At 43.3% G+C, this 19302-nt stretch overlaps 1 protein-coding gene across 1 annotated transcript; it reads left to right on the forward strand.

Annotated features, from left to right (window-relative positions):
* Positions 1-1494: 1494 nt before the first annotated feature.
* On the forward strand, positions 1495-18483 carry LOC128707378 (transmembrane protein 235). The gene is made up of 6 exons (XM_053802331.1): positions 1495-1620; positions 7511-7640; positions 16372-16522; positions 16594-16792; positions 18127-18292; positions 18377-18483. The coding sequence occupies exons 1-6, from the start codon at positions 1495-1497 to the stop codon at positions 18481-18483; spliced, it is 879 nt and encodes a 292-aa protein (XP_053658306.1).
* The last annotated feature ends 819 nt before the right edge of the window (positions 18484-19302 follow it).

A 19302-nucleotide genomic window follows, 5' to 3' on the forward strand; every position in this document is an offset into this window, starting at 1 on the left:
ATCTAAGTAGATTAAAGGATCTGTTATGAATCATAAACCTTTGAAGATTTAACGATCTTTAGCTTCATTAGTCTTCGCAAACGAAGACCAGTCAGAACATGGTTTATTCCACAGCTCTTCAATTTTTTTTATAAATCTACTTACAAAAAACTTTTGGATATTCATTAATTTTCCGAGTTCTATAAATTACTAGAGTTTGAAGAATTTATGGATATCGCTTCATAAATCTCCATAAAAGAAATTCAGAGCCATTCCCCCGTTTGAATGATTTATTCAGATTGATGATCGAGACTCTGCTTTACCCTGAACACTGTTCACACTGAACAAAACTAAGTTGAAACTTTGATAAATTGTGGATTTGAGTGTGCTATGTTAGTTGTTGAAAACAATCCAATATTTGAAAATACCGCTTGAAAGTAACATCACCAGCCTGGCCTGGCCATGTTTGACATACCTGCCTGCAAAGTAAACGCCGTCGAAAAGCGGAAAATCCGCCACACTCAGCGCAAGCCGTGAGCTGGGAGAAACTCTGTCACGTTCGCAACCGTGCGCGTACGTACCGCCGAAGTCTCTCAGTCAAGCAGCAGCGGTCGAAGATGTCGGACTGAAGTTTCTAGCAGTGCCGTTCCTACGTTTTGCTATTATTACCCACCATCATCTGCCTCTGGAAACGCAGTGTGTTTGTGTGAGTGTATGTGCGTGCATGAGTGTGTATATGCGCTTGTGTGGCTTTGCGCTGTGTATGGCAAGTGTTTGAGGGGGTTGGTTTGGTTGTTTTCGGGGGTTGGTTCCGTTCGTTCCGCCGTGATCTAGTTTATCTGCAGCCGAAACGGAAATTGATCGCAGATAAGCATTTCACCGATTGAGCGATTGAGGCCGTTTAGATTTGAAGCTAGCCAAAATTTGAAAAAAAAACGCGTAGCGTAAGAAAGTAAACGATCATCCTGCATCGATCGATCATCGCACATCCTGCTGTTGTGGTGCTGCGTGTAGCGTTGTGTGGTGCACGATTGTGTCGGTGTGTGCTTCTGACATACTAACAGCCGAAAGGAATGTGCCCATCCTCATCGTACAGGATCAATGCGAGTTCAACTTCTTCCGTGCCAGTAACGTTTCATTCTCAGTGGCGATCTTAGCCATCTTTGAGAGACGAACCTGATACCAGTGCAAGCGTACATGTGTGCCACCCGTGTATGTGTGTATATGTGTTTGTGTGTGTGTATGTAATCGCAAAAAAGCGTCATCTAACGGAGGAAAGCTGTAGCTGGTGGTGATTTTTCTTACATTATTTGCGCACACCCCCTCACGTCCGGCTGCTGTGTGTGTCGGCTGTGTTTGTGGTTTGTTACGTACGAGTGTGTGCGTATCGACGATCACTTGAGCATCCAGTGCCAGCATCAAAGCCCTAAGAAGCGTTAGCATCATCGTCATCATCATCCACCGGAGAGTGAGAACCAGCGGAGAGCAAAAAACTCCAAACAGCACCCTTCCAAGATGCCCTGCAGTGCGGTAACGCTGTCGCTCGCGACGATATCCGCCATCATCGCCGTTGCCCTGTTGGCAATCGCCTTCTCCACAGACAACTGGCAGAGCTATGAGGTGAAGCGCACCAACATACAGGTACGGCTAATACTGTGCGCCAGTAGCGCATCGCTTTCCTTCAAACCTTTTCTGCAACACATCACATACTTGGGCCGAGTGAGAAAGATCTTATATGTTTTAAAGCTCCCTCTCGTGCTCGGTGCCAAAAATTGTCTTCTTCTTACACGTATCAAAACGCTACGAAACACCACACTGCACGGTGTTTGTTTTGCTTGCCATCAGCAATAACCTGTCTTCGCTGTGCGGCGCTGTATGGGGCGGAGACTTGAACGCTACATCAAGCGACAAACCCTTTTGCGATGGAAAGTGCTGCACGGTAAACTTTCTATTCCCGCATGGAGACAATCTATTGGGACAAATTATGGGGGGTGGACTTATTAGGACACCCTTTTGAATATGAGCAATTTGGCTAATGTTTTGCGCGTTCAAGACGGAAGATATAATATGAAAAATAGAAGCGTGGCAATAGGATTTTCATTTTGCACTAAGAGATCACCGCCATCCCTCAGCACTGGTAACAATGGCAGTGCAGAGATCCAATTATGTCTTTAGCACTTTGCCTTGACTCTTGACAAGTGCCGGAACGGTCAATCATTTCGCGAGCTTTGCTATGTGGCAGTTTGTTTTTTGTTCTTCGTTGCATTATACTGAATTATACAAGCCAACATTATACCAAAAAAAAAAAACCGTTCACTCCGGCAATCATCCGGCAGCCATGAGAACTGAGAAATAATAATAAACAGCCCAACAAAAATATCTCATCTTTTCATGATCACAAACGGCGGGCTTTGGCCTTGACGCAATGGCCGAAAACTGTATCGCATGCCGGGTGTACCCTCGATCCAACGCATAACATTAAACAACGATAGTGCTAAACATTCGCCCGGCTTGATGCATAATAAGGAATTGTTTCCGGCGCAATTTATTTTCCAACTTGAAGTTGCACGAAACTTTTTAACAACGGCAAAACTGCTACCCGTGTTTGTGTTTCCCTGCGTATTGGGAGTCATCGCCGAGTGCAATGTTTACGGACGAGGAAGAAATTGTGCATGCAGTAAGGAACGTACGAGTACACTTGGATCGTTCGTGCGTGAATGTTTGCTACAGTTTGGGCTTCTGGTTGGGTGTTGTGTGCGCCGTTGCAGCGTCGAAAGCGACCCACACCGATCGATTTGCATACGAATGGGCGGGATGGTGGAATTTGTTGGGCTTGAACGCGAGACAAATGCTGACAGACACCGTCCAGTCAAAGATGTCACCCTGCACTCCTTAACATTCCAAACCAGCTTTCTTTCGAGCTGATGTGCGCCGCATTATGATGCGTTGGTTGGGTTAGTTTTTGAATGATTAAACCTTACCACTTTCTAGCGTGAAAAGTTTGTCACAGCATTCAACATTTCTACCATTCGTATGTAACAACCGGACCGTTGCAGTGTTCGACATGTATGTGTACCGAAATGTTGCGTCAAAACCGGCTCCAGTTTGGCCAACCTACGCTCCAGCAACACAGCCATAACAGGACCAATCCCCTAGTGCCCGGACAAACTCTGCAGCATTCTTAGCGACACCATCTGGGACTGGTGTGTTCTTGGGCATAACCGGTCGCATTGGTATGACTTCGACCAGACGTCACCTTCCGCCCGTTCTGTTCTGGATCCTGTTGTGCACACAACTTCGCACAATTGCACATTCTCTGGCTAACGTACACACACACACACACATCTAATCCTTGTGCCTTTCGCTTGATCGTACGTGAGCAGGAGCCGCAACGGGCGCAACAGAAACAACATACAAAACGTACAACCTCCGGCTCGTAGCCGCTATGGCAGCAGAGAAAAAATGTAGTCCACAAGTTGTTTTTCCACTGTTCCCTGGTTCCCTGTATGTTTCTCCCTTTGCCGCACATCAACAAAACACACAGCCACTACCTGTTTGCGTGTCTGTTCTCTTTCACAATTTCTCTCCACTCCACACGGGTAATCGCGTTCGTTCGTTTGTTCGTGTTTCCTTTTTCTCTTGGCCGATCTCTTGCCCGGTTCTGGTGGGTTTATTTGCCTCTCTGCTATCTACTCTGTCTAACGGAGTATATTGGAATTTCTTTCAGCAAGCCCCAGAAGCAGCAGTATCGACATTCATATACACGTGTACCGACGATGTATGCTTCTAAGAAATAGGAATGATCCAACAATTCACACATATCACGTACTACCGTGATGGTTTCAGCATAGCCGAGGTGATCATGAGTGATCATAGAATTGCTATTAGCATATTCATACACACACACTCACACACCATCGCGTACATACACAGACGGAAAACGTTTCAATTTGTGCCCTTGCAATCACTTGCTGAGTAGGAAAGTGGGCAAAACTGGAATGTCAAAATCGGAAAGCCCAACCATGTGTCGGCTAAAGCTGTAAGGCACACACATACATACCGTTTCTGAAGCTGCTAATCGCACAAGCAAATATCACGACAGAGAAGCAGAAAAAACAACAACAACAACGACATGCCACACATCTCACAAAACAATCTGGTCGCATTCTTCCAAGTCTATTCCGTACAACAGAATTGGCCCGTGGCAACGTGTTTCGGGCTCTCCGTTTCTGCATTTCAAACGCCTTTCGTGTGGAGTGATTACTTCATCCATACGCGCGTGTGTAGGGGGGTGGTTTTGGGCCAAGAATTGGAATGCCTGACGACAGCAGAACCGTTCGAAGGTTCTGTGCGAGGTTTAGGAAACCAGCCCAACGTTCACGACCGGGCTGCAAATGTACCGCAACAGCTACAGAAATATACAGTCGAGTACGGTTTTGCCACTTGAGCAGGACGGCATGGAAGTGCGTGAGCCGTGCGTTAAAATTGTTTATTTTGCTTTGCATAACGTTGTTTGTAGGGTAAATAAAAACCGCCGCCTTTGTGGACTCATTCTGTAGCGTAAGCTTATGCTCAAGTGCGTTCACGAATTTGCTGCCTCGCGTGAATGGAAGGAGCAGAACTGTTTTACACCTTGGTGCCGAAAATTTGGTGTGTGTGCAAAAGCATCTCTGTGGTCACACTTTTATGCATTGCCACAGCCGGTGCTTATACTTTGAGTAAATAAATTCAACTGTTGTATGATTTTTTGACGAACAATATATTAAAGTAGCTGCTTTTCAAAGATTGTTCTTTTAGTATATTTAAAACGGTTTCGAAATCTTTTATGAGTTATATCATATATAATTTATTATGTTTCTCTTTTTTCATATTTATATTTTAAAGAACCGAAATTCTTTAACCTTTTTAAATTTTTTTACACTTTAAACTCCAACTTCCAAGGTTCTTACGTTTGTTTATTTGGTAATTCCAATTTCCAAGAGCTGGATTTTATTTAAATTTATTTTGGATTTATTGCTATATGTAGAATAGATCTGTCCAAGTCAGTTATTGACTTTGGTGAAATTACTTAACCACACAAATTTATATGATTGGACGAAATCTCAGTGAAAATAACTGGCCAGGTTGTTAGTTTTAGTTTAAAAATAACATAAAAACCGCAATGGTTCATTAATATTAACTTCCATTGTCTCTTCATGTCAAAAATGGCGAAATATACGCTTACAAGATATTTCGTCATTTTTAAGCTAGTTAAAATATTGATTTTTATTTCCATTTTTATTTTTTATTTTTATTTATTTTTTTATTTTTATTATTATATTTTTTTTATTTTTTTTTATTTTTTTTTTTATTTATTTATACTTAAATCACGAATCATGATAAAAATGCTTCATTATCAGAGTTTTCATTATGTCAAAAGTAATCAAAAAATTTAAAAATATGTTGTAAGAAGAAATCGTTAATCCAGCACTCATGGAGCCACGTTTAGTACTGAAGGAAATTTCATGTCAAATGGTTCAGAGGGCTACGAGAAATTCTGGGAACCAGTTCGTAAACTCATAGGGGTTTACTCTTGGGGTTTTAGGTTAGTTATTCGTTTTAGTTTGTTCTAAGTTTGTTTCCTTATTTGACTTATTTTATCGGAAAATCCTCCAGATATTCTATTTTTTCAGATATACCATTTAATCAGATATAGAGCAAAGGCAAACACAAGCAAAAGAAAACTGTTTCTGTTTTTTTTTCCTAGATTCGTTAAAGCTACATACCTCTTCTATATTTCTTCTTTTTCTCTGCGAGGTAATCCTTTGGTATGGTTTGGGACTGCAGCATCCTGAGCCTTCCTTAGTAACTCTGCAGCTATGAATACCAAGCATTCAACGACCTATAGAACCGACAGCTAGTGACCATATGGCTATGTATATGCTTGATTCCCTCTATGCACGTTCATCTTAAGATTTTATATCTCTTTACAACACAAAAAAACACCCTTTCGTGTGTCAATATCAAGTCCAACTTCAATACCCATCCACCCACTACTAACTGTATACGTTTTACTGCACCCCAAACTATAATTACACATCCGTATCGATGTTTAAGCGTTTGTTTTCCTACTACCTAGGTGGAACAGCACGCCACAGACACGTGTTTGATAAGCCATGCAAAAGAAATGAACCAAGAATTCATTCTACTAAAACAACACCGCTGCGCTTAACGTAATTAATACGCCGCACAGTGCAGCCTCCTCCCCCGCAGCACAACGATGGGTGGTAATTATCGCCTTCGAGCCTTTTGGCGCTCTTATAACAGAACTAATGTGCGCGTGTAACCAACATGGAAACCGTAACACAGTTATTATGGTTGACCGTTGCAGCAGTGATGAAGAGAACAGTGTTTGGGATGCAGACCACACACATCCACATGATCGTACCGAGAGTGCACCTGAGTTCCGCGTGGGCTGCGTATGTGAGTTTTCCCAGTTTAATTGTTCAGTGATTCCTTCAGTACGATGAATCGCGTTTAGACAAAAGACAAGGCGTGGAAATGGTACAGGGAACCGGCATCGCCACGATCGCCGTTGCATCTTACACGTGAATCGAGGCGTCGCACCGAAGCTTTCCTCAGTTCAGTAACCTTTTGGTGCATGTGCATCGACCGTCTGATCTATTTATTTACATCCCCGCTCAAAGCGGTAGATCCACATCAGTCTGGTAAAAAAATGGTGTTGGAGTGTTGTTTTTTTTTGTGTATATGTGTCTGGCATTGTGCTTCAGTTTCAGGCTTTAGTGTGTTTTTTTAGTTTACTATACCCTGCACTACACCCTACTAGCACAGGCAGCAGCGTCATGGCCGACATTCATTAGCTGCGCGCACGTTTGTCTTTTACTCTTGACGCTTTCCGATCCGATCTCGCACAGCAATCCTGTTTGCGATCGCGTTCGGTTAAGCTGATTGATGACTTCGAGTGGAAAGACCCGTCCAATGCAATGGTATTCGTTTCGGCCGGATGAGATTGCCGTCCATGTGTGTACGCCTGCCTGTGCGAGCGATCCACCTTCCATGCCACTTTCACAAGTGCCGCTCGTGCCATATCGAGTGCTTTGATGATGGGGTTTTTTGTTGTTTTTTGTTGTGCTTTTGCACCCTATCACTCTCTCTTCGCCTTTAAAATGGCCTCCATTTTTGCACAAAATCGCAAACGTCCGGGAGATGAACCTTGTGATTAGTGGGAAAGGACATAGCCATCAATGGATTGCAAGCAACAACGAAAAAAAAACGAGCACGTTTACATCTACTCGTCGAACAGGTACGATCGAGACTATAAAAGTGCTTGCGATCAAAACGAAATAAAAAAAAATCACACAAGAAATAAATCACCCATCAATCGAAAACTTTCCTTTTCATTTCTTATCGCCGGCAGCTTTATTACTAACCGCGTGTGTATATGTGATTTATACACCTTTTTTTTTTATTTGTATTCCTTTCTTCAGTTTTATGTGTAATGTTTTTAATGCTGATTTCTTTTTTTTTGCAGAACTTCATTGCAAAACATCCCGATGCGGCAGCACTGACCGATAGCTTCAACAACCGACTCATCTACTACACGCGAACGCGCGGTCTGTTCCGGTACTGCTACCCGAAGGAACGTCCTCCAGCATCGTCCGGTAAGCTTGCAAACGCTTCTTCTAAACCGTCCAAACACTTTGCTCGGAGTTTCTCCAACGGCAAAGTCACGCAGGTCGACGTGCGTTTGAAGCACCATAAAATACAATTATTCAGCAAAATGGGGCTTAAGTGTGATTTTTCGGGGCCGGAAAGAGAAGCCGAACAACCGATGCAGGTAGCAATCGATTAATGCTTTCAATCTCAGAATTTACGTCCGCGAAGGAAATAGGGGCCCATAGCGAAACAAACAAGAAGCCAAAACCAAAGCTACACACATTCATTCGATGTTTGAGGTTCGTCGCTTTATGTCGAGGGTTGGCCTTCAAGTCTTTTGTTCGTTGCCTTAGCAAACAAATCGGTTCGAAGCGTTTGTTCGTTCGATCCTAGCGACGTTTTCATTCGCCTGGCCAATGAATGGTGGTGGATGCAGTGGGTTTTCATCTTTTCAAGGCGTAATGCGGATGCTGCATTGTGTTGATGCTGTGCGGCAACTCGTACCGTCGAAGGTGGAGTATTCTCACCGGTTCTGCTGTACTCTTCTCCATTCATCACGACCGAAGACGAACGAACGATAATGTATTCTCTGCTTCGATCAGCATCATAGCATCATTACAGTTCCACGTCCATCTGTGTATGTGAGCTTAGTGTAACGTGGTAAAAAAAAAAAAACGAAATACGCTACTGGCATTTACACTGCGATGCTGAAATTGCTTCGCTGAACGTTTCCTGGAAATTTGAATTAATTGTTCCGAACGAGAAGATGCGGACCGGTGAAACACGGGAGGCGATGCGAGGGAACGGGAGTATGGATTTCGGAGAGTTTTATTGCACACCGAGCCACATCTACGATCGAATCGGTGTATCCATTTGGTGCGCGGATCAGGATGTTTATTAGTTGAGCTTTTCCGGGATGTATTTTTATTTTATTTGTTTCTTTCATTCTTTGAAGCTCAGAATTTGTTCTGGGTTTCAATGCTGACAAATTTGTGTGAGCGTGGAATAAGATTAGATTTCCACAACTGCTGCACGTTCTCACGATCAACATTTATGGCACGGAATTCCGTTTCAGGCTTCCGTTGTCCTTGGCGGCTGCGAGCAATTCAGCCCGGTGGCCTTTCATAAATCTCCAAATCTTTGTTCGCGCGTCCATGAATTGTGACTGTCACGGAAAAGATACGGCAATCGTCAGCTTTCAATTTCCCCTTGAAGATGTGACGAAGATGAAACGGGTCAGCCTTTCATGCAATCGACGAGTGTATAACAATTACCATCTTTTAACACCGCATTTTATGCTTCAAACGCGCATCAGCCCCATCGGTTTGGGAGAGAAAGATGCTAATAGCCGCCAAATTGGGCGTTCCCTCCCATGGCCACAGGTTTGCTGGATGCTTATGAAAAGCGGGCATTAAAATATGCCAACTGAACGGTTGTTTGTTCTGTTGATGCTTTTTTGTATTTTAATCCCCATTTTTTTTTGTGTGTGCTGCTCGTCTCTACAAACAGGTAACCCCTAATGGAAGGTAACAACCGTTTATTCCCATGGGAAAGAATGGTAAATTTTATTCGAAATGGAATCAACATAAAGCTAGACAGGGCAAGCAAAGGAAGAAGGAAAGAAGGTGTAATTTTTGTTTTCAACACCACCATCAAACTGGAGCCACATTTCACCTATTTCTGCATCACCCGCCAGCTGGTGGAAGGTGTTTTAAGCTTTATGGCTGTGTCTGTCATAAAGTGAAATTCGGTCTGGCTGAGAAATTGTGATCTTTCTGTCGTCCCACCCAACTTAACCGATCGCACGTAAACCAAGGTGATTTTAAGGTCCTTTTTAGGGATGGACAACGTCAACCCGTCACACCAGATCCGGCCGGCGATCGCAAGGCAAGCAAACGTGTGCACGATAACGCGACTGCTAGCGGCAAAACATGAAAGGCACTGGGGACGGGAAGAAGTCCGATATTTTTCTCCATCATTATGTGGTCGCTGCTGGCTATAATTATCCATGAATTCCTTCCGATTTTTGCACAGTTGGGTAACGGGGTAACTGCAGCTTTGCGATTTCTAATTCCTGCCCAGTTATGTTGCCGCACCGTAACGATCGGCCGGTGAAAATCGGGTGATAGTGTGTGGTTCCTGCCTTATGGCAGCGTTAAATCAGCATCAGTCAGTCGTAAGTCACAGCAGCCGGGGAACCGTATGGACTGATGAATGTCTGAGCGCTGTTCAATATCCATTCATGCACAAGTTATGCTTTCTTCCATTTGGGTAACGTTTTTCTTCCCTCTCTCTCTCTACCCCTTTCCGGAAAGATAACTTTCGAAGGGGAAAGGGATCAAGTTAGGTCATAGCATGTACACCACTCGCTTATGTTTGGACACTCGTGGCCTTTTCGATGGAAAAAGCCGGACCGGGAGCACAATTTTCCCTAAAGACATTGCCCTCGCACGTTTGCCACAGCACCGGTTAAACAAGATTGATTTTTGCTTGGCGGCGTTAACTGAAGCAAGGAAAAAATATAGTACGTTGTTGCTCCTTTTTTTTGTTGTTGCCTCCTCTGTTTCGCTACACGGGTTTCACTTGAGCGGCAAAAGTGGCCTAACCTGACCATCCGAAAAGCAAGATATGCGGGGCTCCGGATTACGTAAACTGATGTGAAGGAAACCTACCTGGGGGGACCGCTTTTTGGGGATGCTTTGGGAAAAGCCCCCTGCGACCGATCGCTGCAAACCATCTTATAAGCGGCACAAATTGTGTGATAAAGAAAAAAAAACCTCGCACAGGCCGAGTTGGAAAAATGGGCAAGAGAGGAAATAACATGTAAGCGAACTGAATGGAATTACTTCTACCCTTTCGTTAGCCGTCCGGAACTCACTCTTACTCGATTTTATGCGCAATTAATGAGTTTCTTCACCATGAACGCACCGCTGTTTTGTGGTCCAAAATGTTGCGCCAAGAACACATCTTCCCCCCACCCCACCCTCCCCAACGATCGTACTTTCCGAACCCGCGGAAAATGGGTACGGTAAAAGTGGGTAGTATTAATTGAATTTTAACCTTGTTTTTTTTTTGTGGCTCAATTTTGCTCTCGGATCGATTTTTCTTAGAATGCTCACTACTGTGGTGGGCCGGGCTGCTGCTTGCGAATGTTATTAAAGTTCTTTTGCGTCTGGCCTTACAGCGAAATTTGGTTTAAAAGAAAGAAAGGAAATTATTTTTCAGTCGGGGAAAGACGGCCTATTATGTGATTAGATACGAGCTTTGAAGCCCACTAGTTTTGTAGAATATAATTCACTTTTTTTTATTTAGCTTAACCTGTTCTCGGCAAAAAGGGAAGGTGTAACAAATTTAAAATGGAGTAGAGCCATGCGTTGGAAATTTAGGTTTAACGACACCGTTAATTTGATGAAAATTAGTTAAGCTACAACTAGTATGTGCTTGATCATGATGTTTAGGTCCTTGCAGTTTCCTTGAAAGTTTGAGGTTTAGTATTGTAAAGGTAGTAAAGTTAGTCAAATGGACTTTCTAACAGGCTAATACAAAATAGGCGACGGCATTGCGTTCATAAACAAATTCTTTTGATCACAAAATGATTTTGATATTTTTGTACACTGATCGCGTTTCGTCGACTTTAGAGAAGAACAGGAATTGTTGCGAGCGACGATTCATTCCAGGCAACTAGTGATAGGAAAATCGTTAATTTGGCAGATATCAACTCTAAATCAACTTTGATTTTAAACCAATCTGCACATAATTTCGTGGGAAAATGAAACACTCCAGAATACATAGAAACATCCCAAGAAATTTGTTAACCAAAACCTGGATTCCATGGAATCGAGGAAAATTCATGAATAACTCCCTCGAAAATACTTGGTAAATAGCAAAATAAATCTCGTTTGATAATTTAGGAAAACATTGTAAGGCAAACTGATAAAAAAAAATTCATAAATTTACGAAAATCTGTAAAAACCCTCAAAAAAGCTCATAACAAAGCTTGTGGGGCTCATTTAAAGCCTCATTTAAAATCTATGCTCACGATTTGATGCACTGAGCTAAAATCTAGGATGAGCGCCAAGGTCAGGTTTCAATGCAGGCTCGCAAAGCACGAAAGCCACTTTATTCATACGTAGCTTGAGTGACATGACGCTAAACCAAGAAAATAGTAACTACTGGATGCAATCTTCATTGCAGGACTCAACTGAATTAATTATCAACTTATGCGATATATTGGACAACAAACAACAAATTCGATTAGAAATATGTAGTACAAACACTGCCACTCATTTGTGCCAGTAAGAGTAAAGCTTTCTCATGTCTGAAGAAAATTGTTTTACCTTTTTCCCAGATTGTTGACCATCTAAAATACTTATAAAAGTGTTACAAAAATCATTTTTCATTCCACAACATCCGGTTTATCAGATCGAAACGAAACAGTACTGCTTGCCATGACAGAGCCAAGTCATGATTGATGATTGACGGTTTTCGACGACACTCGATCAAACCATCAGCATCGCCCAAAATCTTAATCTCGAACACACTAACCTAACGGCAATGTTTCATTCATGCCGTGGTATTACGTTTTTGTTTCTGCCTTCTTTTACCTTTTGAATCATCTCAAAATGGTGCCAAACGGACCGATCCAACGATCCGTCCACGATCGGATGGCTAAGATTTAGGTCGTAGAAAAAAAAATGACGCCGCTGAAAGTGTTCGCCCGTTGAGCGGAAACTGTTTTCTATGGTTGTGAGCTTTTCTCAATGAAATGAAATTAGGAAAAAAAAACGCAGACACGCATACACCAACACTATTAACAGGGATGTAATCGTCGATGAGTTGAAAAAGTGCTACAACACGAAACATATTCTGCGCGGCAAACGAATTTCTGCACCATCAGAACGGGATACATTATTACAATGAAGCAGAGAGACGGCCTAGGAACGTGTAGCCTAAAATAAAGGAAAATATTGATGCTCGATTCGCGTTGTTAGCAGGTGGAAACTTGTTTAGCGCCGGATAAGCGTAGCCACACCGTAAAGCATCCATCGAAGGCTGTTTATTTTGCAAATTGTTGGCATCGGCAGTGTTCCTCTTCTTAACGCCTTTAAACTGGTCCGGGAACCATTTTACACCTTTTACTCTCGTTTGATGGAGCGGAAAACGTGTCGGTTTATGTGTGCGTGAGTGTCTGAGTGGACTATTGCTTGCGGTAAATCCGGAGCAAACAATTCGCTCCTACTGCAAACCTTTCGGTTAATTAACCTGAATAATGAAGCGCTGGCATGTGCCGGGGCGAAAAAACTGCGAAGCTTACACAGCTTCTCCAACCATGCCTATGTGTTGCACTTTGAATTAACTTTAAAAAGCACCGTCTACTATGGTTGTCTACTAAACTCCTGTCTACTGTCAAATGACACTAGATCTATCTTTATTTACATTTCGCCATTCAACTGTCAAACCGTTCCGCTGCCATGGTTCATGCTTAGAAAAATAAATGATTGCAGATTTAATTATTTCGCGAAAACGATTCAATAAACATCGTCTTTGCGAGTGACCTCATCAACGCTGAATTACAAAAATAGCAAACCGAAAATGATGTAACTGGTTTAAAAGTGGATCGGCACGATTGCAACTTGTTATCCGGTGTCCTTCATTTCGCACCGCCACCAGCCGCGTCACAATCGAAACACAATCGCTTTGCGGAAAACTTATCAATCGATTCGATTGCTGCTTTGTCCTTGCTTATTTAGGTGTCCCCCTTTGCTTCATCATTCATTCGTGGTTAAACGTAAAATGATAATAAACATTTTGCCGATGTTGCCATTTTCGTGGCACCAAAATGACTACAATTTGCAACACACCTACAGGGGATGTGCATGGCCATTTGCTTGCGATTGCCCGGCATGTACCATTGCCTCATGTGGCTCATTGACGATGCGCGAAGGATTGCTTGGACGCGAGAAAAAAAACCGACGCATCCAAGACACATACTCACATGCATGGTTTGCGTAACAGTGGCGCGTTATTCTCCACCTAGCGTGAACCTTTTGGCGTTACGATTGACGTTTGATACGATCCCGGTACCGCCAACACACAACGGGGTACGTATTCCCGTGGTAGGAAAGGGGTAGCGTTTTTCATTCGCCATGGCTTGACCGGCATCAGTAGCTTATTGTTTTGAAGGTTAGCCTGCGATTGAGTCATGATTGGTACAGCCGGTGAAGGCAGAGTTGGGGAAACGGAGACGCCGGTTTGGTTGTGATCGTGATGCGATCGACGAGTAGGTCGGTACCGTTGTGAATCGCGTCATGTTTTTCAAACTTCTTCTTTATAACGGTGACAGCATATTTATGAGTGCGGTGTTGCGGTTCGTTAGGTTGACCGATTTTGTGTTGTTTCGAGTTTGGTGCAATTTTTGGTGTACATCATTTCAAGGTGTGCAAATAGCGCTTTGTGGCCAGCAATACTTCCAACCTAAACGCTTGAAAACTATTATAAATCAGTTTTGCTATTGTTGATTCGAAGTTCGCAAATATATTGGAATAAAGACAACATCAATTTGTGCACTTCAACTTCAGAAAATTCAGAAATAATCATCAATCAATCATCTCCAAAGATTGAAGAATCTTAATGGAAATCAGCTCTAGAAACAAGCTAATACAGAATAATGCATAAAATCATAATTCCTTGGAGATTCATGAATCTTTGAGATTTTATAAATCCTTCAAGATATCTCTATCTTTGAACTCCCATGAATCTGAGAAGATTCGTTTAAAAGAAGGTTTCACGACTTATGCTACTTCCTTATTGAAAATTTCCAAGATTCTTCTTCTTTATCGGCACAACATCCTCAAGAGGTATAATAGGTCTGCCATTTCTAGCTTTCTGTGACTTTATTTACCAGAAACTGGATAGTCAGTCCTGCGTAGGGGATTGGTCCGGATGGGATTTTGGTCCGGTCCGTTCGTATGAAGACTGTCACCGCTACCATGATGCCACCGGACTGCCCCAAAATTTCCAAGATTTCTCGCCATTATATGAACGTACTAAGCGTACTGGATGAGATAAAATTGTTTTCAAAAATACTACGTAGTTTACTGTACACGATATCGTTAATCGTCTTGTTTGATGGTATATCTTACTTTCGTCAATTATTTATACGTGCATTTGCGTGCATTTGTATCCAATTAAGGAGTTTTTTTCTCTACCTATCTCACAGAATTGTTGCTAACACGATTTGACGGAATGATCAGGCAACAGTTTCCAAAACCAAATTATTCCGCACCGAGCATGAAATTCGAATCCTCATCATCATTTGCCGGTCGGTCAAACAAGTTTGCCGTGGCCGTTACCTAGCCTGCAGAAATTATGAATCAACACCATCTCATATCTCTTCATCGTATACTCTCACTTTCTTCATATGCTGGTAAAGCGCACATATGGTGCGATATGATGTGTTCATCTTATGCGAAATTACCATTACCACTATCTGGCCATCACATGGAAGAAAGTGATCGCTGGAAATTTTTACTTTATTGCACCATTTGATTTATAGGTCTGCTGCTACCTACTTGCATTGGTACTGCACTGATGCATCCTCCAAGCTCACTTGGGAAGCGCAGTTTGCACACCGTCGGCCGAACGCAAATTGGTTGCCAAAAGCGCAGTAACTATGTTGGCGGGTGGAAAGAAAGACCGACATTTTTAAAATCCCATCCGCTCGCACGCACACACGGCTCATGAGCGCGAAGCTGAGATATCTTGCCAAGCGATCGACAGTTGATGTGGAGATCAACGAACGCATAATGGTGCCCACCCATTTTGTATGCAGCGTTTCCCCTCTTGCCCATCTTGCACACTTCGTACCTTTCACATCCATCAATAGCAAATTGCATTTTGTTTTTCCACTGCATCTCGAAACTGTGCGGCTCACTTATTTATGCATTATATCGGTGAGATATGGGAAAAGGTACGAGACGATACGGGTGGACCCTTGATGGGGAGTGGAGAAACTATTTCTAATTCGTTTAATTTCTTCTTTTTCCGCCTCTTTCACTCTTGAATCTCTGGCGTGACACATCGTGCGGCACGCGCAGCATCTTACGATATTGGCATACATTTTGCATCTCACCCCGGTGAAACGCCGCCAATGCGCATAACGCCCACCCGATCTTTCACATTTCAAACTTTACAATGCACCACTTGCAGCGTGCATCAATCGGCGCGAAAGGGTGTGAAGTTCCGTTTCGAATTTTTCGGTGGCTCGTACGCGTACTTACCTTCCACTACGGCCACATCCCAGCCAAGTGATGGAATTGGGAACGGGTGTTGGCACGTTGGCCTGGATACGCCCTACGCCAACGCCGCACATGTGCACACCGTTTCATCTTGCACCCGAAAAACGTGCGCCTTTCATTTCACACTTCTTTACTTCACTATTAAAGTGTATGCCCGCGATCGCATCGTTTTAAATCGATGATCCATGGGTGTGCGTGGAAGGCAAGCAGAAGGTGAATGAGTTTTTGAACGGGAATTAGAAACTTTCGGTGCCTATGTAGCCTCTACAATAGCCACAAAACGGAACAATGAGATAGGGGACTGATAGCATACAGCTCATGCCGTGATGACACACATTCTAGACTGTATGATCGCATACGAATAATAAATACAAACCATATTAATAGTGTGTCTGTACTGATCTAAACGATTAATGTGCTCTTTTTTCTCTTCCCACAGTGCAAATCTATCTTTCGCCGGTCGAAACGCACTGCTCCAACATCGACTACTTCCCCGCGAACGAAGAGCACAAGGAGTCGGACTCGTTTACCGATGACATCATGACCCGACTCCACCTGGCACGTTCCGTCATTGCTGCCTTCATCCTGAGGTAGGTGGTTTACTTTCCGTATCCATACCGAAAAACACCTCTTTTACAAACCGAACGTATTATGCTTGCAGCTTCGTTGTCATTTTCTGTGCCTTCTGGACTGGACTGTCGGGATGCTGGAAGCGTTCGGCCGGTGCCATTACGGCTACCGCCATCCTGATGCTCACCGCCTGCCTGCTCGCCGCTGGTGCGATGGGCTTGTGGCATACGGTTGAGTTCTTCGAGAAGGAAAAGGTCGTCGGCGAGGAATACTACCAGCAGTGGAATAGTGTAAGTAGTGTGAGAAACGTGTGCAGCAAGATAATATTGATGGTGAAAATGTTTGGTCCCTTTATTTTTGACCGCAGTCCGGTTGCAGATCGGAACGAAAAGTTGTGTAAAAAATGTTAAACAAAATTAGAGTAAAAATGTGTATAGACAACGAATTATCAAAGACTTCAAACCTCGTAGAATACTATTTAGAATAAAGAGGAAATAAAAATTACACCGTTGAACACAGTCGGCCCCAAAAATGACTTTACGGGGTTAGTCGACCATTCTAATGAGCAGTCAACCAGCAGGTTGCCGAGTTCAACTCGATGTACGAAAGTGGGTTCATTGTATATGTTATAAAGCTCGACATTGGAACAATTACTGCACTGTCCTTTCACCCATACGGGACCAACATTTTCAACGACTTTGATCATCAAGTGCGATCATGCATTCGTAGTACGATTCACCTGCCTAGGTCAGAACTTGTTAGCAAGGTCAATGTCACGGTGTCATCATCTTTTTTTAATTGAGTTGAGTACTACTCTTTACGTGATTAAGGAGATCTCCCTAAGTCACATGCTAGAGTACATCCACAACGAGAGCAATATGCCCTAATAGTGTCACCATCATTTTGGTTTGTGCGGGTTAATCTTCCACCCACCTCAGGATTGCATCTACTAAGTTAAAAAGCAGTACACCAATGATGTCTCAACGTTTGGCAGCATTTGGATTGACTTATAAAAGATGTTTCACGAACTTTAAACCCACGAGTCTCGAGTGGGCCTTCTTCAATGCTATGTTGAAGAGTAGACAGGCTGGTCCATCTTCCAGGGGCAAACCTTTAAAGAAACCTGCAAAGAAGGGCCGGCGCATTTTCCATTAAGGTCCTCATCTGTCATGCGAGCGTGATCATTGTCATTCTTATGACTAGATACAACTTGTTAAGCTTGGTCGGAATTTCAAAAGAGCTCATTGCATCGTATAATTTGAGATCCAATAAGAGACAACAAATAAGAGCCGTTCTGTTTCGTCATCATCAAAATCTGCCGCATGATGAAGAATTGGTCGGTAATAGATTTCCCACTTCGGAATCTTTTCCGATGGTTTCCAACCATCTTTTTTACATGAGAGTCTCGATCAATCTTGTAGGCTTGAGCAAAATATCTCTTAACTAGTTTAAAACTTCCTTATAAAGAGGATATACTCGTTGCACTCTAGCTTATCTTCCTTCTTATTCATGTGGTAGATGATACCAAGTTTCCAGTCATAAGCAATCGCTTCGTTATCTCAAAGATCCAGAAGAAAGACATAAGTAGAAACCAAACGTTTACACCTTTCTCTACCATCCACAGGTCCTGCGAGACAATACTCGTCTGTCGTACGACTGGTCGTACATTGTGGCCTGGGCCGGTGTGGCCTGCAGTCTGCTGGCATCGATCCTGCTGTCCGGTGCGGCCGTCTGTCTGCGGGGTGAACGCGAAAAGGAAGAACAGCTTAACCTCCAGTATCTGATGCCCGGTAAGCAGCTGCCGAACGCCAGCCTCGCCGACCGTGCCCACCTTCCCCTCGCTCACATCGCTAACCTGCTCTCTCCCGTTTCAGTGTACCCCCAAAAGCAGCCTCCCTACCCTTACGGTGGTTTCCCCCAGCCTCAGCTCTATCCGCAGCCATACTACCACGGATCGCAGTACGGACCGTACAACTATTGAGTAAAACTTTTCCCCCGCTACGCAGAATGCGAACAGAATGGAAGAGAATGGAAAGCATGTGCAGAGTAGAGTGCATCAAACTGCATCCATTAAAAAAAAAAAAAAAAAACAATAACAAACCCAGAATAACTGAAAGCTAGTTCGAAACTTTTCTGTTTCGAGTTTTGTTCTGTTCTGTTGATTATTTCGGCCCTAGCATTGAACTTGATGTGGCATGCGGAATAATTACGACATAGTTGGTAGAGTATGTTCAGTGAAAAATTTAAATCGACTCTAGTTGGTAGCTTTTGTGGCAGTTTGCGCGACGATCGTGAAAACTTTTACTCAATACCTTACCCACCCACCCCAAAACAGGCCCCCCCCCCCGGTTACATTCTTTAATACTCGTCCTGAGGTCTGCATAATGTCTTCCAGTACCGATCGTCACCACGATACGTTTCCGGTTTTGGTTCGATTTTCCGAACAGCGATCGCCATCTGCACCCGATGTATGAACTTCCCATTTGCTGACCCCTTAATAATCCCCCACCACTACTAGACCCTGATGTGCTCCTGATGTGGTGTGTACTAAAACAATAACAAGGCAACTGTCTGACCGAGTGGTTTCTATTTTAACGCAACGCAAGCATCATCGCATTACCCTTACCTTTACATACGACTCAAAACAATCGATTTCCATACGGTCCACGGCGCTGCATTCCATTTCGATTTGTGAATGTAGCGCCTTTAGGTGAGTCGTTCTAATGATGAATGGCGTATTTTTTTTCACTCGTCTACAATAACACGATCCATTCAGTAAGATCAGCCCAAACGGACGACC

The sequence above is a fragment of the Anopheles marshallii genome, chromosome 2 (genome assembly GCF_943734725.1).
Source record: "Anopheles marshallii chromosome 2, idAnoMarsDA_429_01, whole genome shotgun sequence".
Classification (NCBI taxonomy): Eukaryota; Metazoa; Arthropoda; class Insecta; order Diptera; family Culicidae; genus Anopheles; species Anopheles marshallii.